The 26160-nt window shown below is 31.1% G+C and overlaps 5 protein-coding genes across 5 annotated transcripts; 1 reads left to right on the forward strand and 4 right to left on the reverse strand.

Moving 5' to 3' along the window:
• Nucleotides 1-424: 424 nt before the first annotated feature.
• Phum_PHUM445530 (phosphatidylinositol 4-kinase, putative) lies at nt 425-1318 on the forward strand (the record flags this gene model as incomplete). The annotated part of the gene is made up of 2 exons (XM_002429594.1): nt 425-768; nt 880-1318. The coding sequence occupies 2 exons, from the start codon at nt 425-427 to the stop codon at nt 1316-1318; spliced, it is 783 nt and encodes a 260-aa protein (XP_002429639.1).
• A 2157-nt stretch (nt 1319-3475) lies between these two features.
• Nucleotides 3476-4769, reverse strand: Phum_PHUM445540 (uncharacterized protein; the record flags this gene model as incomplete). Its single annotated transcript, XM_002429595.1, has 4 exons — nt 3476-3515; nt 3976-4096; nt 4297-4506; nt 4754-4769. 4 exons carry the CDS (start codon nt 4767-4769, stop codon nt 3476-3478), a joined length of 387 nt encoding a protein of 128 aa, XP_002429640.1.
• A 503-nt stretch (nt 4770-5272) lies between these two features.
• Phum_PHUM445550 (protein bowel, putative) lies at nt 5273-9554 on the reverse strand (the record flags this gene model as incomplete). The annotated part of the gene is made up of 3 exons (XM_002429596.1): nt 5273-6581; nt 8792-9067; nt 9142-9554. The coding sequence occupies 3 exons, from the start codon at nt 9552-9554 to the stop codon at nt 5273-5275; spliced, it is 1998 nt and encodes a 665-aa protein (XP_002429641.1).
• An 8095-nt stretch (nt 9555-17649) lies between these two features.
• Nucleotides 17650-21163, reverse strand: Phum_PHUM445560 (dp115 protein, putative; the record flags this gene model as incomplete). The annotated part of the gene is made up of 13 exons (XM_002429597.1): nt 17650-17952; nt 18012-18027; nt 18112-18626; nt 18713-18823; nt 18895-19017; nt 19099-19304; nt 19379-19533; nt 19619-19848; nt 19927-20235; nt 20315-20411; nt 20488-20882; nt 20903-20931; nt 21106-21163. The coding sequence occupies 13 exons, from the start codon at nt 21161-21163 to the stop codon at nt 17650-17652; spliced, it is 2547 nt and encodes an 848-aa protein (XP_002429642.1).
• Nucleotides 21164-21670: 507 nt separating this feature from the next.
• On the reverse strand, nt 21671-23591 carry Phum_PHUM445570 (Prolyl 4-hydroxylase alpha-1 subunit precursor, putative; the record flags this gene model as incomplete). Its single annotated transcript, XM_002429598.1, has 5 exons — nt 21671-21910; nt 21992-22057; nt 22140-22305; nt 22383-23187; nt 23264-23591. 5 exons carry the CDS (start codon nt 23589-23591, stop codon nt 21671-21673), a joined length of 1605 nt encoding a protein of 534 aa, XP_002429643.1.
• Between the last annotated feature and the right edge of the window lie 2569 nt (nt 23592-26160).

Raw genomic sequence — 26160 nt, forward strand, 5'->3', positions numbered from 1 at the left:
TAGTTTGTGTGTGTGTGTGTGTGTGTGTGTGTGTTTAAGTTAGTTTGTGTGTGTGTGTGTGTGTGTGTGTGTGTGTGTGTGTGTGTGTTTAAGTTAGTTTGTGTGTGTGTGTGTGTTTTAAGTTAGTTAGTGTGTGTGTGTGTGTGTGTGTTTAAGTTAGTTAGTGTGTGTGTGTGTGTTTAAGTTAGTTAGTGTGTGTATAAGTCAGTGTGTTGTTTGTTTTTGTGTGTGTGTTTAAGTTAGTGTGTTGTTTGTTTGTGTGTATGAGGCATACGTATTATTGTGTGTGGCGCACACACCCACACACACACACAATAATACGCCTCACGGCGATTTCCTAAAAAAAAAAAAGTTTAAAATTACCTAACGCGAATCATACGAGTTTTTTTCTTTTTAATTAGACTCATCAATTAACGGAAAATGAATGAAAAAAAAACTTTTTGTCCAGCGCGGAAGAGTTTTCTGCTTCCCCGTTTTACGTTACGTCACGTCATTCGTCCGATTTTATAACGATCGTAAATTCTTATTTATTTTTTTTGTTCGTTTAAGGATTTTGTGTTTGTCCAACGATAGCGGTTTAATTGAAACGATTCCAAACACGGTTTCACTTCATCAAATACGAAAACATTGCCAATTGTCTCTTCCCGAATATTTCGAACAGGAATTCGGTCCCGTGACGTCAGAATCATTTTTAACGGCACAAAGGAATTTCGTACAATCTTGCGCCGCTTATTCTATCATTTGTTACGTCATACAAGTCAAAGATAGGTAATTATATGTCGTGGTTGATGGTGGTGGTGGTGGTGGTGGCGGCGGTGGAAGTGGCAGGAGCAGTGGCAGCAATGATTCGATCACCGAAATTCTTGAAATTATTTTCAGGCACAACGGAAACATATTGCTTACGAACGAGGGACACGTCATTCACATAGACTACGGTTTCATATTGTCGGCGTCGCCGAAAAATCTCGGTTTCGAAACGTCCCCGTTTAAATTGACTCCGGAATTTGTCGCCGTCATGGGCGGTTTGGGATCCGACATGTTTGAATATTATAAAATATTAATACTCCAAGGATTGGTCGCGGCGAGGAAACACATGGAAAACATATTGAGCATCGTCGAAATAATGCGTTCGAGTTCTCAATTGCCTTGTTTCAAATCCGGGAGTGCGACGGTTTCCAATTTGAAAAATCGTTTCCATTTAAACATGACGGAAGAACGTTTGCAATTGCTCGTGGATAATTTGGTCGAATCGAGCATTCACTCGTTGAGCACGAAACTCTACGACGGTTTTCAATACCTAACAAATGGAATTTTGTAAAATTATTATCATTATCACTATTATCACTATTATTATCACTAAACTCGTAATCATAATCACTGGATTTTTTTTTTTTTTTTATTTATTTACAAAAGAAAAAAAAAAAATTAAGAGGAATTATCGTAATATAAAAAATAATTAATTAATAATAATAATAATAATAATAAATAACCATCACAATCAATGTCCAAAGTTTTTAGTAGTGTTTTTAGTATTGAAACATTTTTCCCCCCCCTCCGCTCCCCTCCCCCCGCTCCCCCTTCTTTATAATAATAATATTTTATAATTATGTAATGAACATTCTTTTATAATATATAATATATATATATATATATATATATATATATATATATATATATATATATATATATATATATATATATATATATAATCCTTTCTTATTTGTAAATGTAATTTTTGTAATTTATTAATAATAAATAATACATAATAATAATAATAATAATAATAATGAATAAGTAAAATTTCATATACGTATAAGAAAGAGAATGTTGTCTGTTTGTTTGTTTGTTGGTGTGTGTGTGTGAGAGAGAGAGAGAGAGAGAAATTGGGAAAAACGTCCAGAAAAAAAAAAAAAAAATTAAAAAATGATTTTCCAATCTCTTATTATTATTATTATTATTATTATTATTATTATTCGATTCGCTCTCAATGTAAATAAATAAATAAGTAATTATTTGATATGATGAAAAAAAAAATTTATTATTATTATTATTATCGTAATGATTTGTTTATATTTTATTATTATTATTATTATTATTATTATGTATATGTGTGTATGTGTACGTTGTACGATGAACGTACGTATCTTTAAATGTTTTTATACGCATAATAATAATAATAATAATAATAATAATAATAATAATAATACGTTAAGGGTGATTATTTCCCCCCCCCCTCGCTCTAAGATAAAAATTTCTTTTTTTGCTTTTGGTGGTTTAAGTGATAAGAGATAAAAAGAAAAAAGTTTCTTATCGACTGCGTCGTTACACGTCCGTTAATAAAAAAAAAATTAATAATAATAATAATAATAATAATTATTGCCTTGCATCAATTACAATTAATTAATTAATTTTTTATATTCGTTTATTTATTATATTTATTATTATTATTATTATTACTATTAAATTTGTTTTATTATTTTTTATTTTAATGTTTTTTTGTAAATAAAGATAATTATGGTAATAATAATAATAATAATAATAATAATAATAATAATTTTATTTAAAAGGAAATTGATTGTTGGAAATGAAAGAGAGAAAGAGAGAGAGAGAGAGAGAGAGTGCGAGTGCGTGCGTGCGAGTGAGAAAGATATAAAAGAAATCACTGATAAAAATTATATCGATCCGTAATTAAATAAATAAATTTATTGTTATTGATAAACAAATTGCGAAGAAGGAGCATATTTATTAATTTAAATGAATTTTAGAGGAAATTATTATTATTATTATTATTATTATTATTATTACGGTTATTAAATTAATCGATTAATAGGTAAAATGTTTTTTTCTTATCTATAATGATAATAATAATAATGATAAGAGTTATTTATTAGTATGTAAGGTATTTAAATATCGAATGTGGAAACGAACGAACAAGAAAAATGTGTTATTAAGCTCAATTTAATAAAGAATTAATTAATTAATTAATTAAATATTATTATTATTATTACTACTACTACTACTATTATTATTATTATTATTATTATTACTACTATTACTACTATTATCGTCTTAATAAATAAAATTAATTTCAAAAAAAAAAAAAAAAAAAGCATTTTTTAAAAATTGTTTCAAATTTTTATAAATTATTATATTATTTTGTGTTATTTTAAGGCAAAAATATGTTTTATTATTATTATTATTATTATTATTATTATTATTATTATTAATGTAATCAAAAAAAAAAAATTTAAATTAAAATTTCAAATCGTGTTGTATGTTATAAAGTAATCGATAAAAATAATAATAATAATAATAAAAGAAAAAAAAAATCATCATTATTTTAAACGAGATTTTTTTTGTTTCTCTCTCTCTTGTATGTATGTATGTATGTAATCAAGCCAGTCAGTCAATCAGTTAGTCAGTCAGTGATTGAATGAATATATTCTTTTGAATTTTTTTTTTCTTTATATACACATTACGAGGAGTGCTGTGCCAAATTATTATTATTATCGAGTCTCGATAACATTTTTTAAATATAAAAATTCAATAACAATTTGTGAGCTCTCTCTCTCTCTGTCTCTCTTGTATGTAATCAAGCCAGTCAGTCAATCAGTTAGTCAGTCGGTGATTGAATGAATATATTCATTTCTCTCTATCTCTCTCTCTCTCTCTCTCTTTCGATATGAAGATGAGAGAGAGAGAGAAAGAGGATTCGTTATTCGAATCGAATAATGAAATGATTATATGATAATTAATATGACATATTTTCAAATTTTAATTTATCGAAAAGAAAAATAAAAATTATTTATAAAACATGAATATTTATATATGCCATTATTATTAATATTTTAAATAAAAAATAATAAACCTGATACAGTTTCTTCTGCTGTTATCATAAGTAAATTTTTAATAAATAATTTTATAAATGAAAAAATTGTATTCTTCTCGTCATCATCATTATCGTTTTCCTCGTACTTATTATCAATCTTTTGTTTTTTAATAGACGATTCATCATCGATGTGAAAATAAAATTTGTCTATTTTTTCATCATATGAATTCGATGAAAATAAATCATGGGAATCATCGACTAAACTAACTGTTAAAATGTACTGACTCGATTTGTGTGATGGGTGGCCATAAATTCCAATTCCTAATGGTCTACTAAAACTAAATTTTTTAATTTTTAATTAATTAAATTTATTTAATTTTTAATTAATTAAAATAAAATGAAAATTAATATTTATTATATGAGATAATATTTTTACCTTTTAGGAATAAGAATTGAATCGAGGCCACATGTAACTGATTGTAAGCAATAATTATTTGGATGATCCCATGTAGGATTTTTAGTTTTTTGTGATACGTATAAATCGGCATCACCCGAAATGGATGTTAATTCTAAAAGTATTGTACCCGGTACGGTTGCATTATAATAAATATATTTTCCCTGGCTAACTTTACCCGTAACGGCCGATAAAAATTGATAACGTCCTTCAATAAGACTATCTAAAATCTAAAATTCGTTATGGTCATATATACAAACGTATGAAATTTTTCCCGACCAGGTGAGGTTAGAAATGAAAATCGGTGAAAATGGTTTAAAAAAAATAAAAAAAAAATATGAATTACTTACCAGTATTATTAATAATAAAAAGTTTTTCATTTCAATATGAAAAAAAAAGAAGACGATCGCTTTATTCGCAACAACAGAAAAAAAAAAAAAAGAACTAAACTAGATAGCGTCGACTCTTACGAGTTACATCAGCCATTTTACATAGATGAAAACCACCGCCTTCTCGATCGAGTCGTTTTATTTATCGTTTTGAAATCATTAACGCGCCAAATTTAAAAATTGTTTGTTTTTATTATTATTATCCTTAAATTATTTATTACTTAGTAATAATTTATTTAAACCCGGTAAAAAAAAAAGTTATTTATTTATTATTATTATCTATATTATATATATATATATTTATAATTTATTTTATCTAAAACGGTTTTTTCAAAAAAAAATTAATAATAATAATAATAATAATAATAAACGTACAACAAATAAAAAAAAATTTTTTGACAAGTTTAAAAAGTCAACAAATTCAATTTTGTAACTTTTTTTCAAATTTTTTCTCCTTTTCCTTTTTTTTTTTTTTCCTTCTAAATTTAAACTTAATACCTTAAATTAATTATTTAAAATTAAAAAGACTCACGTACTAAATCTACATCGTTTAACCTAATAAAAAAAAAAAAAAAAAAAAATTTATTTCATATATTATCGTCAGCGTCTCATAATATCTTCAATACTAAATCCTTTTCTTTTAGCCGGAGGTCTCGGAGTCGTGGAAGAAGAAGAAGATGATGATGATGACGTAGTAGAAGACGTACCCGGAATCGGTTCAACTAAATTCGTAGTTGTAAATAATTTCGGTGGTGATGATGATTTGGGAGAATTTGAATGAGGTTTTACAACCGTCGTGGAAGAAGGAGAGACTTGTGTTGTGATTGTTGATTTCCGGCTAAGGGATAAAGGTTCGTCGGAATCGAATTCTGACGTCACATCGTGGTTAATAGGTGGCGGTGGTGGATAAGAATCCGCGGAATTTGCCGACGGATGATGATGATGATGATATATTGTTAAATGATCTTCTTGATCTGGTGGTTCCGGCGGTATCGGACGTTTTGTAAATAAATGTTGTTCCGGATTTTGTATATTTTCTCCCGGATCGATTATCTCGTCCCCAACGTAAATATCGTTTGATCTCGAACGATAATTTATTTTTTTATAATTTGTATAATTTGATTTTAATTTTAATTCCGTCGGACGTACGGCCGACGACGACGACGACGATGATGATGATGATAAATCGTCGGGTTGATTCGACATCACACCACTCGTTGATGGAAATGAAAATGATGATGATGATGATAATTTTCGTGATATTATACCCCCGCTACCAAAAACGTGTGGTGGTTGCGTCTGCGTCGGCGGTGGTGGTGGTGGTTGCGTCTGCGTCGGCGGTGGTGGTGGTGGTTGTTGTTGTTGATGCCTTCTAAATTTTCCGATCGACAGAGAAAATTGTGTCGGTCCGGGAGATCTATCGTGTAAATCTCGTCTTACTTGTAATTGCGGACGAGGTTCTGCTGTTGTCGTAGGTCTCATAGTATAAGACGATGATGTACTTCCTCCTACTCCACCCTCGGGATCCGAATGATGACACTGTGTTGAATTTGGAGATATTGAACGACGTCGTTCTGTCGAATCTCGACTTGGAGATCTTTCACTTTCGGTTTCTGCGAGTACTTCGGGGGGCACGTCTCCCACTGCGTGTGTCAATGCGTGTCGTCTCAAATCGCAATTCCTTCGGAAAACTTTACCGCAAGAACCGCATTCGTATGGTTTGTGATCCGTGTGTGTGAGCAAATGAGTTTTCAAATTTGATCTTTGATTAAAACTCCTACTGCATACGGGACATTTATGAGGGGATTCTTCCATGTGAAGGATTTTATGTACCGCCAAAGTTCTGGATTGGCAAAAACCTTTTCCACATTCGCCGCATTTGAATGGTTTTTCCTTGCTGTGTATGTACCTGAAATTTTCCATAAAATATATATATATATATACATTTTCCATGAGACTTCTCCTCTCCTCACCATGTTTTTTAATGGAGGAAAGATAAAGGGCGACAATATTAAACAAACAAACAAACAAACAAACAAACAAACAACGAATTGATTTGCGTGATTCGAAAACAGGCAATCGTAAGAAAAAAAAAAAAAAAATGGTCTCTGCGTGCAACGGTCGGATGCTGCGTTTTTTTTTTTTTCTCCTTTTTTATTTGAATCTCATTAATTTTCCTGAAGTTTTATCCTCTCTCTCCCCCCTCCTTCCCTCAAAGTGACTTGACCCTTCAAGGTCATATTTAAAAATAACTTTCGAAGAGACGTCAACAAAAAAAAAAAAACGCGCGAAATTCAAATGATGACAAAAGGAGCGACTGCAACGCGGCGGGGTGGTGAAAAAATGAAACAAAGAGACAAATCCTATCGGAACCTTTTTTTTTTTTTTTTTTTTTTAAATTTTCCGTTAAAAATTTATTCGCGGTAAAAGAATAATAATGATTTATTTATTTTCAAAATGGCGAATTAAAAAAAAAAAAAAAAAAAAAAGGAAAACGTATTCAAAGATATAATTTTGAAATTTTAAGGGTCAAGGACGATTTAAAATCTTTTCTTTTCCTCTTGAACGCGTTTAAAATCAAAATTTTTTTTTTTTTTTTTGAAATAACCGCCAATTCGGTAACGAATAATAATGATGATGATGATGATGATATTAATAAAGTCAATGGAAATAAGAAAAAAAAAAAAAAAGATTTTTTTGAATTTTTTTAAATCGAACGCGAAACGATTTGTCTTTCTCTTTCTCTCTCTCTCTCTCTCTCTCTCTCTCTCTCTCTCTCTCTCTCACTCTCTTGTCTCTCGACCGTAAAAAATTAAACAAACGTGTGCGAGGTGAGGCTTTAAAAATGGATTCGATCGTTAAAAAATTCTTTTTTAAAAAAAAATTCTGCTCTGATTCTGTTAGTAGTTCTCAAGTCTGAGGTGGAATGTAGCTCGAACCAATGAGATACAACTTGCCCGAGGCGAACCTACTACCCCTGAAAGAGTCTCAGTCTAGAAAAAAATGCCCAACGTTGGTTGGGACAATCATATCAACTTTATTAACAAAATTTTGGTCCGCCATCTTTTTTTTTCTTCTATCTTTCCTCTTTCCTCTTTTTACTCGTCATAATTTTATTTTTGTTTCATATACGCACACGCACACTCACACGCATCAAAAAAAAAAAAAAAAAAAAAGAACTTTTATAGCGAATTAAATAAAGAGTATGTGTGTGTGTGTGAGAGAGAGAGAGAAAAACCGACTGGATTTTGATGCTGAGAAATAAAAACTCGTTTTAGCGTTACCTTTCTTTTTTTTTTTTTCTAAACAGATATTTCTATAATATTCTAGAAACATTTGAAATAATTAGTTTGCGGTTTTTATTACTCGAAACCCCCCTCCCCATTCCCTCCCTTCCCCCCTAAAAAAACCACCATCTTTAAATTGAACAATTTTTTCTTTTTTTTTTTTTACTGGTTTTATAATATCGAAAGAATTTTCCAGAATTTAAAAAAAAAAAAATTGTTTCGATTAATCGAAAGTTTTTTCGTGTAAAAAACCTCCCCCCCCCCACGACGAAAAAATAGGCGTGTCGTAACCGAAACCCCCTCTTGAAATCAGGTATCAGGTTGACAAAAACTATTATTATTATTTTGTTTTGTTCTCCTGTGTTGGGGGAGGAGGAGGGAGGGTTGAATTTAACGGTGAAACTCGAAGAGTCGGTAACTTTATTCTCTCTCTCTCTCTCTCTCTCTTTAAATTCCGAAAGTATCTATCTACAAACTGTCAACATTTGAAAAAAAAAAAAAAAAAAAAAAAAAACTTGTAAATGGAGGAGGGTAGATAAATAAATATATTCGCCTACGCTTTTGTTTGCATTACGAAGGGTCGTTGAGAGGTGCGTGTGTGCGTGTGTATGCGTGTGTGAGTAGCAATCGACCGTTTATTATTATAATTCAAAGAATCGAGCAGGTGAAGGAAGAAGAACAGGTACATTTGACCCAAGGCTCGTAATATGGTTGAAACCTCGTTGAAGCAAATAGGTAAGTTATAACATGTCAAAATTAAAACGCAACAGCCGACGTAATGAAACGTATGGGGTGGGGGTGGGGGGTGGGTTGATAAAACTGATTAACATACCTGTGATCTCTGAGATGATCCTGACGTCTGAACGCTTTGTTGCAAATATCACATGAATAGGGCCTTTCGTCCGTGTGAGTTCTTTCGTGTATGAGCAAATTGTAGGATTTTGTAAACTGCCGATTGCAAAACTTGCAGATAAATTGTTTTTTAGGACGGGAAGCACGACCGGGAGCACGGAGGAGTCTTCGATCCAAATGCGGATGAGGGAAAACAACCGATGCCAAACCGGGAGTAGGAAATATTCCCGGTGGTCCGTAGGGTTGAGGAGGAGCTCTGAAAAAGAAGAATACCTGTTATATGAAGTCAAAAAATTAAAAAAAATTCGAAATGATGAGGGGAAAACGTACCTGAACATGGCGGCAGCAGCGTGTGCTGCTGCAACGCACGCAGCTTCCTCTCTCAAAACCATTTCTTTACGTTTATCCGCCATCATAGTGGCAATATCCATTTTTCTTCCTCCGCCATCTTCGAAAGGAACTAAATGAAGAGATCGAGACGGTACAACCGGTACAAATGCCGATGATTCTCGAGCGTGATGACCTAGCAAACTACCACCTAGTGCAGCCAAATGTTGATGATATGAAGCTAGTGTCGTGTTATCTAATGATGATGACGATGACGACGACGACGACGACGATGACGATGATGGCATCGATGGATCTCGCGATTCTGTTGTCGTACGAAGCCTACGTTCTGGAGACATTGTGCCACCGCTACCGCCACCGCCTCCTTCTCCGCTAACGCCTTCTTCTATAGGCATTTTCTAAATTAAAAGAAAAGAAAAATTACTCAACTACCGTAAGGAGTTTTCACCTGGCTCATACCAGCAACCGTTTATTAAAAAAACAATAAAAACAAAGAGCAATTTAAATAAATTAATGATACATTGTTTATACATCTAATGTCAATCTTCAATATGTAAGTATTGCCAACATAAAAAAAAAAAAAAAAATTTCAAATAAGGCGTTTCTTTAATTTTAACGTCTAAAAAATTTTTTTTTTTTTTTTTTTTTAAACCGAACGAAATACTGTTTTAAAAAAAACGTCGCAAATCCGTTAAAAATTTGTCGCCAAATTGTTTTCCCCTCCCCATCCCACTTCCCTCCGTTTGTTTTCTGTTTTTTTTTTTTTATTCAAAATGGCGGCGACAATTTATTTTAATCCATTATTTATTTCGAATTCGATTCGTTTTAAAAAAAAAATAAAAAAACTCGATTCGAGACAAAATGGACGTCGCATTAAAACCGGGGAACACACATATTTTTATTCACGCATCGTTATTATTACACAGGTACACAGGCACACAAAATTTTTTTTTTTCTTTTTCGAACCTGAACCGACGACCACTAAATAAAACCAAAAAATTATTTTCATAGAGTAAAAGTATTTCAAATTGCGGTTTTTAATTTAACCTTGCCCTCATGTTACACATAACATTTTTTCTATTTTTCTATTTTTTCTCTTTCCCATTCGAAAAATTAAATAAAAGTAATAATAATAATAATAATAATAATAATAATAATAATAATTATGTTAAACGTTTATCAAGGCTTAAATAATACGAGAGAGAGAGAGAGAGAGAAAGAGAGAGAGAGAGATAAACATATTAAAAATGTTTTTTAGTCGAGTTTTAATTAGAATCCTCGGCCATGGACAGATTTTATCTCGGATTTTATCAAAATGTTGGTACACAACAACATTTAAAATGATGCTGCGCGAATGAATTTACCTTGTATTGCTAATTTATTATGTTAAAAGGTTAACTACGAATTTTTTTTTTTTCATCATCATCATCATCATCATCATCATCTTTTTTTTGTGGCCTTTAAGAAGAAAAAAGAAAAAAAAAACTCGTTATGCTAAATTTATTGTGTCTCATCATCAATTTATATATTTTTTGGCTTCCTTTTCTTCATTTTTTTTTTTTAAAGATCCGTCTTTATCCAATTTATTTATTTATTTATTAACTCACGCCATTATAAACAAATAATTTTATTATAAACAATTTTAATGTAAATAAATAAATAAATAAATAAGAAAAATTTTAAATTGAATCCTTTTCTAAAACGTTCGGCTCTATGTGACGTTAATAAAACGTTTAAATTATTATTATTATTATTACGGAATAAGAGCAATAAACAAAAAATGGTCCATCTATCCAGCATCCCAGCATCCTTATATAAAAATTAAATTTTCATCTAATAATAATGATAATGATAATAATAATGATAAATCGTGAAAGAAAATTATTACATTCAAATTAGTTTTTTTGTATTCGTCTGCGTCGTGAGCTGGAGAGAAAAGAAAAAATTTTTTTTTTTTTTTTTTTTTAATCAAAACCGTTTGTAACTGTTTCTCTTTTTTTTTTCTTCTGCTACTGAAAAATAATTTTTTTTTTTCTTCTGCTACTGAAAAAAAAATTTTTTTTTTTTTTCTCAAATTTCCTTAATAATCTCTCGCCACACAATAAAATTTTCAATGATAGATATATACATATATATAATATTTCAAACGTTTGTCGGTTTGTTTGTTTGTTAGAGTACAATACAAACGACCTTGAATACCTGTTAACGCCTTTATTTAAAAAAAAAAAATTGTAAATAATAAAAGTCAAATTTAATAAAGTTTACAAAAAAATTAAATGAGCTTTTTTCTTTCTCTCTCTCTTCTAAACCTTAAACGGAAAAACATTTTTTATTACAACCGTAAAATTTATTTTTATTACCATTATTATTATTATTATTATTATTATTAATACCACACTACACAACAACAACAACAAAATATAATCTGGTCGTATAAATGGTAGCAAATGAGAGAGAGAGAGAGAGAGAAGGAATTAAAGCAGAGAGTGAGTGAGTAAGAGAGAAAGAGAAAAACATGATTTTATTTTATTATATTTGGTAATAAAATAAAAAAAATATTATTATTATTATTACCCGACAATAAAATTAATATTAAAGAAGAAAATCATCATCATCATCATCATTAAAGGAAAAAGGTAAAAAAAAACCGGATGAAAGTTGGCTACTACTTGTAAACTACAATAATTCCAACTTGTACCCACCACATTTTAATTTCATATAAAAACCCAAACACATACAACAAATACAACAAACACACAAACACACACAACACACACAACAAACACAAACATGCACAGCACACAACACACAACAAACACACCTTGAATAAAATTTATTATAAAAAGAAAAGAGAAAAAAAAACAAATTTATTCTTTTTCATAACGACGACGTCGTGAAGAATTTGACGTGGTAGAAGACAGAAAAGAAAGACAAAAGGTATACATATATTCAGAAGCCAGGTAGGGTTCACACGATGTAGATTCATTTTAATATCCTGCCACGTATAAACTCACTCACTCACTCAGTCTATGAATAATAAAATTTCAATTAAGGTTCATACCTATATGTATAATAATAAAAATAAATGATGATTGTAATGGTTTCTCTCTCTCTCTCTCTCCTTCTCTCTCCTTTTCTTTCTCTCTCTCTCTCCTTCTCTCCTTTTCTCTCTCTCTCTCCTCTCCTTTTCTCTCTCTCTCTCTCTCTCTCCTCCTCTCCCCTTTTCTCTCTCTCTCTGTCTCTCTCCTTTTCTCTCTCTCTTTATGATTACATATTTTCAACAGATTTTCATAGAGTTTTGGGTTTTTTCCCTTACTTGCTAAAAAACAACAACAACAATAATAATAATAATAATAAGTTATTTGGCAACATTGTAATTAATAAATAAATTATATTAAAACGTTTTAAATACAAATTGTTTTCTTTATTTCTTTTTTGCAAAAGACCTACCTTAATGTAAAGCATTATTATTATTATTATTATCATTATGAAATTGATATTTTTATTTAATTGAAAACTTGTAACGTTGAAAGTTAGTATATATATGTATATAGTTGTTCAGGTATAATACATATTAAAAACCTTTTCAGGTTTATTATTAAAAAAAAAAAAGAAGAAATAATTTAATCCGAATCCCCCCAGATCCCATGTTTTTTTTATTAATTAACCCTTTGGCTATACCATTAATTAAATCAGATTACAATTTTTTTTTATTTTTCTTAAGTTGGCGGCAGTCCCTGCTTGTTTACAACAACAACAACAACAACCTGTTGCTTGTTAAACGTGATGACGTCATCAACATTCGAATTGATTAATTGGTGTAATGAAAAAATAATTCGTTTACATTTCTTTTTTTTTTTTTTTTTAAAATATACAACTTTGAAATAATAATAATAATTTTAATTACGTTAAACTATATATAAAAAGAGAAAAACAGGTGTAAAATGCATAGATTGATAGATTATTAATAAATAAAAACCGGAAACGGAAAGTCATTTGATTGTAGGTGTTAAAAAAATTCAACAACAGGAAGTTGTTAATTATAACGTATAGTAAGTACAAATGGAAATATTAGCCAAAAGGTATTATCTCTTTCTTTTTAATAATAATAATAATAATGGTAATGCTTCAAGCGTTCAATAATAATAATAATAATAATAAAATGGATTTATTTCTTATTTTTTCAATTTAAAATCGTTTAAAATTGTTATGTTTAATAGAAAAACGTATTTTTTTTTTTTTTTAGATATAATGACACAATATACGTTATATACAAATCGAAAAATGGAGAAAGTCTAATACAAGCGGGACGAAAATATGTTTTTATTATATAGAAAATATCATGGTTTGAATTCACACTACTCGGGAGATATAATTGGCTAAAATCAAACCATAGAAATGTAATCATCCAACCAAAACGAAATTTATTATGTGTGTGTGTGTGAGTATTCATTGAAATTTTTTATAACTATCTTTTGTGTAAGAAAATTATGTTTCCCTGCATTTGTTACAATCTTGATTTCAAAAAAAATAATGTTTTAAAATGTGTGTTAATCAAAACTTTTTCAACTTGAATCTTAATGTTACCATGTTTTACCATTGCCCTGTCTAAAGCAACACACACAAACACACACAGACACAAACACTCACACATACAAACACACACACACACACACACACACATACAGACACAGACACAAACACACACACACACATACAAACAACACAAGCAAACACAAACACACTCATTCAGAAACAAACAAAATATTTCAGTTAATAATCTGATACTTAAATTCATTCTTAACAATAACCTTATCATCTCTAACCCTAATCAAAAACACCCAAACACACATAATAATAATAATGAAATGAAATATAGCTACATAATACCAAATATACAACCTATAAGTAGGTATGTTTCATTAAAATTTAACAAATCAGGTTTTATAAACCTAAAAACACCTAATATTATTAATTTTTTTTAACTTTCAGAGTAATATTTTTTTTTTTTTAAAAAAAAATTACATAATAAAAGAAAAATTAAGTTTGTAACCGTGTTTGTAACAAAATAATGATAATAAAATAAATAAATAATTAAAAAGTTTGTTAAAATAAAATCAAATTCATGCGAATTTTGTTATTAATAATATTAAAAAAATTTTTTGATTATATAAAATATGGCCGATGTTACAAAACTATTTAAATTACCATATTTTTTTTTTTTTTTTTTTTTACAGTAAGGAAATATATGTGTGGAAAAGAGAGAGAGAAAGATGGGAGAGGAAAGAGGGAGAGAGAAGGAAAAAAAAAAGGATCAGAAAACAAACAAAACAAATAAAAATAAACAAAACTAAAACCTGAAAATGCCGAGTACAGGTTCACGTATATATGATGATGGGGTTAGGTATAATTTCCTTGTGTGTAACAAAAACAAAATGGCTTCTTGCCAGATAAGCAGCGTCCGTGATTAAAGACCTTACCACTATATTCGATTTCCTTTAAGCGTTAACTATTTTCTCTCGAGTTTTTTTTTTTTTATATATTTATAACGATTACATGTTTGTTTTAAATATAAAATTCACACACGAACACACAAACAAACAAACAAAAAAATCTTTTTTTTATTTAAAAATTATTTACAACAAGACAAGAAAGTTGAAAACTTGAAAAGATTTATGTGGCACTTAAAATTGTATTGACTTCCGTTTTTGACAAACCACAATTCGATTCGGATTCAAAGAGTTTTTTAAAAAAAAAAAAAAAAACACACACAATGTTCACCTTGATTTAAAAAAAAAAAAAAATTTCTTTCCACACACTTTATTATAAATAATCCATTTTGTTTAAAAGGAAAATATATAAAAACAATGAGTATATACAAAACACCCACGGATTACAAGAGAAAACAATGAAAACGTTAAAGAAAAAAATGTAATTAAACGTAAGACGACTATTAAAGGACCGCCATACTATTCAAAACTCGACAGTGAACAGAAGAGAAGCTGAGCTACCTCGCACACCAGCCGCTCTCCCAGGCTCCCGAACCGGCCCCCCTTTCCCACCTCTACTTCCCTGACTCCCCCCCCCCCATACACACGCGGTCAACACACTCCTTCCACAAGATTCGTATATATCATAAGAAGAGAATTGTGGTTTTGGTTGTTGTGGTTGTTGTTGTTGTTCGAGACTTGGTATTTCTTATTGGTTGAATTTATAAATCAAGTCTCGATTAGCCACCTGTACCTGACTACGTGGACCCGCACGCAATTCCCCCGTTTATAGTCGCCGCGGTTGCCGCCACCCCCCGTCTCTACTACCACCACCACCACCAACAACTAAACTCCGTTTCTACATTTCTCCAGAGAGAGAGAGAGAGAGAGAAATACATCTTACGATGAGTAATACTCTTACGAATGCGATCATGGTGGGGATGAGAGTAGTTTTAATCTTGTAAAAAATTTTATTTTTTTTTTAGATTCTCCAGCAATTACCCCAACGTGAGTCATACTTTCCAAACATTTTATAAAATAAATTGGTACTGGATGGATGGATGAATGTTCTGGAAATTATTAATAACAAAATCTTTGCTAATAAAAGAAAGAAAGAAAGACTTACTATATGCATTCCCTAATTCTCGATTTCCTAAGAAATTTGAATTCCAGTCTTTTATAATTTCCATTTGTTCTCTGGAGAAAAATCGACAAGATTTCATCTGGAAAATTTTTACTATGTATTAATGTTTACATTTTAAATTATATTTTTATGTTAAAATTATTTAATTAGAAAACTTTTCACTCCAGACATTTTTAATTTTGTCGTGTGATGACGTCACGCTCCAGATTTTGTTTTTTTGTATTTGAATCCGGTTAATTATTATTATTATTATTATTTGCCGTTATTGCCGTCTTGATTTTTATTTATTTATTTATTTATTCATAAATTTTTTTAACGAACGAGTTATGTTAAATGATAATGATAATTTCATGTGGATAAAACGTTTTGAAAAATATAATAAATAAATAAAATTAATAAAAAAATTTCCATTAATTAAATACCGTTGATAAAAAAGTTTATTAAAAAAAACATTTTCATAAATTAATATTTTTTTTTTTTTTTATAACAAACATTATTTTTCGACTGGAATAAAATTCCAGTTTTTTTATTTATTAATAAATCTAGTTTATTGCGGTTAATTAAAAAAAAAAATTATTTTGGGCCGGTTTTTATGAATTTTTTTTTCCCTTTTTTTTTTAATCGTTTCCATTCAAATGTATGTATATATATAAAAAATCTTTTCTTCTTTGTTTCTTTGAAATTTAATATTTAATATTATAATATTATATTAATATATTATAAGATGATGATGATGATGATGATGATGAAAATGGGGGAAAAATGGTTAGAGTCAACATATAAATGGTAACATGAAAATGGTGAAATTATTTTGGCTTCGAAATTGATAAAAATCGACGAGGGAGAATTACTGGATATGAAAAAATCATGGAGAAATGCTTAATGATTGAAATGATAACAATGATTGATATAATAGAAAACAGAAAAATAAAATAATTTGAAAATAATTTCTCTTACCAGTTGTAATAATCATGTGTTCTCGTACGAAATTATAAATGGCGCTGTTGCGGCGGCGGCGTTCGAATCGTCGTGTCAGCAGTATTCGAACGTAACGTTTTTTTTAAATTCAAATTCAAAATCTTCAAAGACGTCATCATCTTTTGTTTGTTAAATTATTTTTTGTAGTTATTAACTTTAAATAAACTTGTTTGTGAGTGTTTTTATTTTTCTATTTTAAACTTTTCTTATATTCTACGCATTTAAAAACACGAAAAAAAGTTAATATTTATAATTATTTTAGTTTATATTAATATCGTTATATATATGTACATACAGTTAAAATAAAATGGGTTTTTAAAGTTTTATTTAAATGCAAGAAGCTATATCAGTCGTCCGTTACGAAAAAAATAACTGAATAAATTTGTAAAGTAAATTCAAGGGGCGAATTCTTTTTTCCCCCAAAAAAAACTTAAAAATTTTCACGTCGATTAATATACTGGAAAATATGAAAGGCGATATGGCGGCGTAACATTTCTCCAAAACGGTTATTAAAGGTAATTAAATACTATTTGCTAATTCTTTTTTCTTTTCCTTAACTTTAAAACGATTTTTAAAGCTGTAAGGCACTGTTTCTTCTTTTTTTTTGTTACTGCTATGATTTTTTTAAATAAACGATTTGAATCCAGCGTCGTTCGTCTTTCTCCAGTCGAAACGACGACGATGACGTCATTTCAAACGTTAAAACAAACTTTGATTGATTTTAATCATCATCATCATCATCTATTCATGGTATGACGACATAAACACCTTCTCCTTCTTCTATTTCTTCTACTGCACCATCCTCATCATCGTCATCGTCATCATCATCATCCTCATCGTCTTCGTTATCATCATCAACCTGAAATTTTCATTAAAGAGTTAGAGAAAGCCATTAAAAAAAGAGACAGAAAAATGGCTGAATTTCTCATAAACCTTTTCACCGAGTTTCCGTAATTTATTTTTAAATTCTTGCAATTTTCCCTCTTGTTCGGCCAACAATTCCAAAAGACTTTCCTGATCTTTTCTAAGAGCTTCCAATTCTGATTCGGTTTTTTCATATTTCGCCATTTTCTCTTCAACCTGCGATAATTTCAATTTTTCCGCCGCCAATTCTTCTTTTAATTTATCCATTTCCGCCGCCGTTTCCGTTTCCAAACCGCCATTTGCGATCCCGTAATTTTCCTAAACGAATTTACAAAGAAATTTTAATGTCGTCTGAAGAAAAAAAAACAAAGGTAAACAAACATTTTCCACACGCTCACCGATTGATTGATTTCCGTTTTATTTCCCCCCGTCGTATTACTACCACTACTATTATTATTATTATTATTATTATTGTACTGTTCCTTCCAGTGTTCCGCTTCCTTTTTATAATATTCGATTTGTCTTAAAAGTTCTTGACTGTAATTGAAATCCGATCCGCTACTGCTCGCGTGTGCTCTCAGCAAAACATTTTCATCTTTCAATTGTCCTTCGGATATTTTCAATTCGTTCAACATTTTCGTGAGGATCCCTTCCTGATTTCTCAACCTTTCCAATTCCGTTCCGTATTCTTTCAATTTCAAATCTTGTTCCCGTATCAATTCCTTGTACTGTTGCACCAAAACGCTGTCGGAAACGTCGTCCGAACCGTTCATGAAATCCACTCTCGGACTCACAGCTTTCCCAACCATACCTTCCAAAACTTTAAACAACCGGCAAAATTCGTGATCTAAAAACAATTCGGATTGACTACCCGGCCTTATGTTCGGATGTTTCGAAGCTTTGTTGTATTGCTCGTGTTTTGAAACTCCGCTCAATTTATCTAAAAACATTTCGACTCCGATTCTTTTCGATATTATTTGGCACAAATTTTCCTGGAAATAATGTTTTGTTTATCATTCAATTGAATGCGATATTTAATTTAAAAAAAAATTGAATCGAACCTTAATTTTGTACGAACCTTTGAAAAACTAGGTACGGAATTATCGTTAAAATGAACGCATAGACCCATTAAAAAACTACAAAGGCCTTGAAGTAATTCCTCAGTTTCATCGTGTTCCGTCGATGCCGTCTGTAACGTACAAAATTTTTTTCGTTTTAAACGTGAAAAAGCATTAAAAAAAAAGTGGTATGCAGACATACCTGAGCCGTTAAAAAGGGAATGTTGGAAGGTATGGATAAAAATTGAGACACGGCTTGAGGACAATGCGACAACCACGTCGATAACAATATAAGAAGACCAAACTTTGATTGGACTTGATTACTCTGAAAACAAACATCATCATTCATTTTTATTTCATTTAAATAATTAAATGACAACAGCAGAAAGAGAGAGAGAGAGAAAACCTGTTGAAGGAGTAGAGAACATTGATGAAGGAGAGAAACGGGACTCGCTCCTGGACTAGTTGCAAGCATGACTTTTAACAATTGTTCTTTTTCAGCAGGATTTTCTATTATTCCATGTGACAGAGCAACAGCAGAAAACCAATTCGAAAGTGGATCCGTGCTAAACAAACCGCCGCATAAAAGTTGACCGCAGGTTAATGTATTAACTGCGAAAGAAATAATAACTGAAACAACCAAACAACAACAACAACGACAAACACAACATTGTCTGACAAAATACCTTCAGAGGTTGATGGAAGTAAAGTTTGAACTAATTGAGCTTGACCAAATTCATTTTTAAATAAAAAACATTGAAAACAATAAAGAACGGAACACCTAAGTAAAAATGGCTGCTTTTCATTAACCATCGACATGAGTAGAACAACGATAACAGGTCTGAAAACATAACAAACAAAAAATTATCATCGATGTGTTTCATTCATAATTTTCAAATCGTGCAATTCTCTCTGTTGTTGTTTACCTTGGTGGAGTGGAAGGAGCCATGACACCAGAAAAATATTCCTGATTAGAAAAATTACCTCGAATGACTTCAGCAACTGTGTTAATCGTTTCAGTCAGTATATCAGCTGGTACTCCACTAGCCATCAAAACGGAACACAAAGCTTCGAGCAGTCCGGATGATTTCATAATGACTTGACATGAATTTGTAATTTGTGTTGGATTACTAGGACTGACTAAAGCTCTCAAAACCTATTATGAGGAAAAAAAAAAAAAAAAAGGGGGGTCAACATTCGAGAATGAAAGGTTTAAAAAAAATTCTTTATTTACCTTAAGCATACAGTGAACGTTGGCAACCCTTTGAGTCGTCCAATTATCATAATCGCTACCATCGGGAGGCAAAGCGAAAACAGGTGCTAATTTTTGTATGTAACTACCCTCTTTGAAAAAATTTATATTAGATGAATTATTTTTCAATAAGTTAAGCATTAATAAAAATGAATCTTGAACTATGATCCCTCCATCGGCAAAACCTTCATCTTTAATGACTTCGAATATTCTATCGAATGCATTTTCGAATGCGACAATTTTCTGTAAGTTTGCATTACCTTTTGTCAATTGTGTGAGAAGTAATAGAACCTGGGAAGAAAAAATTAAAACCTTAAATTTTAACCTAACCTGGTTTGAATTGACATTTACAAAATGTTCATTTTCTTACATCGTTACGAATAATTTCTCTGCTATCACCCAACAAATCCATTAATTTAGATACAGCCATTGGACTAACAAGAACAATGTCTTGAACTTCTCTAGTTCTAAAAGTAAATTTTTAAATTCTAATAAATTTTACAATAAATGAGAGTTAATGAATAGAAAAGATAATGATAATACTTGTTGTTTAAAAGTGATGTTAACAATTTAACAGCCGGCCACCTCACTCTGAAATCGAATTCGTCTAAAAAAGCTAATATCAAACCGACATTTTCAGGTTGTTTAATGAATATTTCAGTAAATTGACCTCCTATTTTTGACAAATCGCAATCAACATCTGGTTGTTCTTCTTCGTCTAATGGTTCAGGCGATGTGACATTACAAAGAGTGTCAAGTACATAACCTATCAATTCGCAATCTATCGAATCAGTCTGTAAAGCATGAACAAAAGCATTCATTCCCTGTGCTCCCACTTCAATCCTGTATTTTTTCGACAGGGATTTAAGCGCTCTGCAAGCATCTCTTCTATCTTCGAGCAATGTTGAAGTCTGTACTCTGTCGACTAATTTTTCAATCTGAAAAAACGAAAAATAACCGTCGAAAACGATACGGGAAAACGTTTTTCTTGCTTAAAAACTGTCGTAATTATAAATGGGTCAGTTAAAATATGTTAAAATACCGACCGAATATACTTTTTAATTGTAAACAATTTAAACTGTTAATATAACGAATTCAATAATAATAATAATAATAATGATAAAAATTTAATGGTAAATACCGTTTCCGGTGCGTTTGAACGTTCCCCAGGTTGGGAAGTTCCCAAAACGGATTTTAATCCGCTTCTAAAATACTCCATACGAATGTTAAAAAATTCTTTTCATTGATTATTGTTTGTGTTTCGTGTGCAGAAGAACAAGGTTGTAAACGTGGTACGAGATATATATTATCATTCGATATTTACATTAATCCCACGATAAATCTTTTACCACGATTTAAATTTCCGTTGGCAAAACTGCTTTCGTAAGTAAGTAAACACTCATTAAACCATTAAAATCAATTAATCGTTTATTAAATGGAATCCAATTCCGCCATTTTGAAATTAAATCAAAAGGTTTTAATGCAATTTAATTTTTATGAAAAATATAAAAGAAATTTTATTTTACATAAAAATGAACTTAACAGTATTTATTATTATTATTTAAAAATTAATAATTTTATTGGCATTTATTAATTGGCACGTTTATAAAAAAAAAAAAATCATCATTTCCAATTTAAAAAAAAAAAAAATTTCACAGGCACACACAGGATATAGAAATCAGTCGAAAGTTTTTTTATTTATTTATTTATTTTTTTTTTTTTAAATTTAAACTTCGTGTTCTGTTAATCCGCACGGCCTTCGAAATTCTTGTCCTCTTTCGTGTATCCATTTATTACAAACCCATTTCGACCCTGTTAATACCGGACATGCTGCATGCCTCGTGAGATAATCTCCTTCGCCATTTTTCCTCAAATTATACCAGAAAGCGGCCGTTCCCTTTTTAGGCCAAAGGGAAACTTTTATTCCTGGAAAAACAGTCGCACCTCCTTGACTCACGTCGCTCATCTAAAAACAAAAACAATAAAAAATGAAAGTCATTAAAAACAAAAAAAAAATTTAACGACATTTTCTATTTTTCAAACTCACATAAAATAATATGGTCGCGATTCTATTTCCGGTTCCCAATGATTGAAACGCATTTTTTTCTTCTTTCTAAAAAATTAAAAATTAATCGTTTTTATTTTTTCACGTTGGTAACAAAATCCCCCAAAAAAAAAAAAAAATGGATGCCAACCCTTGCAAAATCAAAATGGGGTTCGTAATGACCGCCGATACCGTAATTGACGACTTGTAACGATTCCGCTGTTGCCATATTTAAACCCGTTATATCTTCTACTCTTTGACTCACTTTTGCCACGTACGGATGATCCACGTCTTCTAGCCACGCGGATTTGCTGATTCTATTCAACGTAAACAAAATTTTGTAAATTTCTGTCTGCTTTTAACGGGAAAAAAAATTTTCCTTCTTTTATTTTACCTGTAATGAGCGACTTCCAATTTTCCAGTTTCAGAATTTTGCACCGTTGCTCTTTTAAATCTCGGTACTGCCAACTGTTGTATCGTTTTGATTTCTCTATCCGATAAAACGTCGTGGTACAAAACGATTCTCGGATCGAGAAAAGCTTCTTCTTCTTTCACTTTTGCCAACATGAGAAAGGGTCGTCCGAAATCGACGTACCTGCATTTGAGTTTGGCTTTCATTTTCTCGCTCAAACCGACTTCGTTCCGACACAATTTCTCGTACATTCCTCTCCCCTTGTAATATTTCGAATTTGTATTTTTCTCTATGACTATTTCGTCGCCGTCGTCTCCCTTTTTCTTCTGGCCTTTGCTCTGTTGTAGCGCGTCTTCGTAGTATATTTTATTACCCTGAGCTCTCTCGTGGTTCGGATAGAGTTCGAGGAGTTCGTTCGTCATTTGCAACGCTCTCCTTATGTTACCCTGCATGTAGGTAGAAAATGCCAGGTACTCGAGTATGTCTCCCTTCGCCGTCGTTTTGTTCACTTCTTCGTGATACCTATCCATGGCTTCCGTCATCCACAAAACCGTGTGGTAGTAGTCTTTGTTCTGATACGATTGCCTGCCCAATTCGAAACAATCGCCCGCGGAGAGTTGCGTGCTGTATTGAACGCCGTTGAGTTCTCCTCTCGCAACCGAAGACGTGTCCAATTTGTACGTGTCTTGAAGACGCATGAGAGCGACGGCGGCACCGTTTAAATCTTCGTCCGTTGGAAATTTGAGCAAATTTTCCGATCTGTAGTTTGTTATGTTATCCACGAATTCTAACAAACGAAACAAACAAACAATCAACTCGTTGCGTTTCCTACAACAAACAACAATCGTTCGGTTCGTACTCACCGAATCCTACATCGTCCGTCATTAATGTTTCAACTTCTTTCCAGTTGCTCGTCAGTCTTTTCGTGAGTAGATAAGCATTTATCGGATTCGATAGATATTCCTGAACTCCTCTGCTTGCCTGATCGTGTTCCTTCCTAAACTCTTCCAAATGTCTTCTCAGTCTTTCCAATTTCCTTTCCGTCACCGATATGTAACCCTCGAGAGTGTTCATCAAAACGGCTTCCGTTTGTAGCAGTTCTTCCATGTCGACTAGAGCCGTGAACAATTCGCATGACGATCGACTCGCGAGGAGCGTAAACGAATAAACAAGGAGAAAAAATTGTTGCATTTTCCTCAAACCTTTTTATCTCTCTCTCTCTCTCTCTCTCTTTAAATCATGCAACGCTCTGAAACAAACAAACAAACAAACAAACAAACAAATATTATTATACTTCACATTAACGAATCGACAATGTTACGCAACGACAACAGCATCAACCGCGTCAAACTTATGACGTCAGCAAAAATTTAACGGTTTAACGGTTTTTTCCATTTAAAAAAAAAAAATTTCATAGAGTAAATAAAAACCTTTTTTGTTTTATTTCTCTCCTTCTTCCTATTAAAAAGTGAAATGAATAAATAAATAAATGACAACGCGAGTAATTATTTAAAAATAAAAAGATAAAAATTATAAATTCGTAATTATATTAAATTGATGTTTTTTTTTTTTTTTTTTTTTTTAACGACCCGGACGACGGAGTAATAATAATAATAATAATAATAATAATAATAATAATAATAATTACAGAAAAAATTATTACTTTCCATTGATATTTCCTTTCTTATTATTTTATTATCAATACACATCATCATCATCATCATCATCATCGTACGCATTCATTTTTTGTTTTTTTTTCTTTCAATTATAAAATTAAGTTATTACCCAACGACCTTAATAACCACCATCGGATTTCACATTTTTTTTTTTTTTTGTTTTCCGCCATCTTGGTTACTCACATTCCTCCGCGGATGCATTAACGGACAAAAAAAATAAAAAATTTAATTGTTTTGATTGTCATTACGCCATTTGACTGACTCTCGCCTTAAAAATTTTTTTCTGTTTCGACCACAAAATTTTTCCCATTAAACGTGGAAAATTATTCAAAAGTTCAAACAATCGATTGATCGATCGATTAATCGATCTGTCAAGGTTACGAAACGTCAAGGGTACAAAAATAATAATAATAATAATAATAACAATCGAAATTTCCGGATTATTATTATTTTATTATAAATAAATGGACGATTAATTCGCAGTGAAAGGAAGGATGTGAGTTCCGATCGGGGTACCTTCATCATGATCAAAATTTAAGGGGTACCAACATTTAAAATCAAATCCATCTCTTCTAAAAAAACCTAAAAAATTGGGACGAATTCGTGAGTTTGGATGTTGTTGTTGTTGTTTTTGTTTTTATTATTATTATCTTTCTGACACGTGTCGAAACGTGTATTTTGTTAATTATTTAAATTAACTCAAAAATAATAATAATGATGATTATAATTTTTTTAAATATTTCATTCATTCAAAACGAAAAAACACGACGACCGAACGTAGAAAAAAAAAAAAAAAAAAAGGAAAAATCGAACGACCGTCTCGTTCGACGATCGATATATCGAATATCGATTTTTTAAAAGCGTGTGAAAAATTATTAGGATATTAATTACCGACGACCGATCGACGGTAAGTTAAATATTTGCTCGTGGAATTAGTAAAATTCAACAAGGCCCTAATTTTCACGCGTGAGAAGACAGGAGAGGGGAGGAGAGTGGAGGGCTGGGGTGGGGACCGCCGCCTGCAATAATAAATCCGATCAAATCGAAAAAAACCTGATCGATAAATCATTATTAAATGACTCTAAAAAGGACAACCACCGCCGCCGTCGCTACCGCCATTACCGACTCTCCGCCGTCGTACTTCCCACTTTTTTCTCCCTCTCCCTCTCCCTACTACGGTTTATGTTAAGCCAATCCCGATGGGGACCACATTTAAGTAGTCGTCGGGTACGTACCGTTAATATGAATACGCACACTCACGTTCACATGCGTTCGGCCACGCAGACAAAAACCGTTGAAGGAAGGAGGAGCACATCACCCATCATCATCATCATTACTATTTACTCTCCGCTAATCGAACGCGCGTTCGTTTTAATTTATTTTATTAAAAAAAAGAATGAATCCACCACCAAAAAATAAAAAAATAAAAAATCCCGTCGGAAAAAAAATGAAGGGGGGGCAGAGGAGGGCACAAAAGTTAAATATCTAAAAAAGAGAGACAGAGAGTGAGAGAGAAAGGATCAAAATTTCAAACCCAAAAAAAAGTAAGAAAAATCACTTCCGGTCCTGACTTTTTTTCGGGAAGTAAAAATTCATTCGTAGGCATTTTATCGCGTAAAAAAAACATTAAAAATTTGAATTTTTAACGACGATCGTTGACATCGAAAATCCATCTTCAGTGCTGACAACGATTCTCAGATGACGACGCGAGATATCGAATATCGAAGTCGACGAACGAGAATCGAATTTTTTTTTTTAAAACAAAAATTCGTTAAATTGAACTTTGACCCCCCCCTCTCTCTCTCTCTCTTTCTATTTTTAAATATTATTAAAGATATCATTAAATGATCCAATAAAAAAAAAAAAAAAAAAAAAATTAATTGATCGAGTGACTTAATATCAATGAGAAAAAAAAAAAAAAATGGAGCACAAATTGACAAAAAAAAAAAAAAATACAGTCGTTGATAACGTCGACGACAACAACAACAACAACAACAACAATAATGATAATAATATATATAATAAAAACACTCACTTGCATATTAACAAATCCACCCGTGAAAAATTCGAATTTTTTTTTCAAA

This window comes from Pediculus humanus, genomic scaffold (genome assembly GCF_000006295.1).
Source record: "Pediculus humanus corporis 1103172108215 genomic scaffold, whole genome shotgun sequence".
Taxonomy (NCBI): domain Eukaryota; kingdom Metazoa; phylum Arthropoda; class Insecta; order Psocodea; family Pediculidae; genus Pediculus; species Pediculus humanus.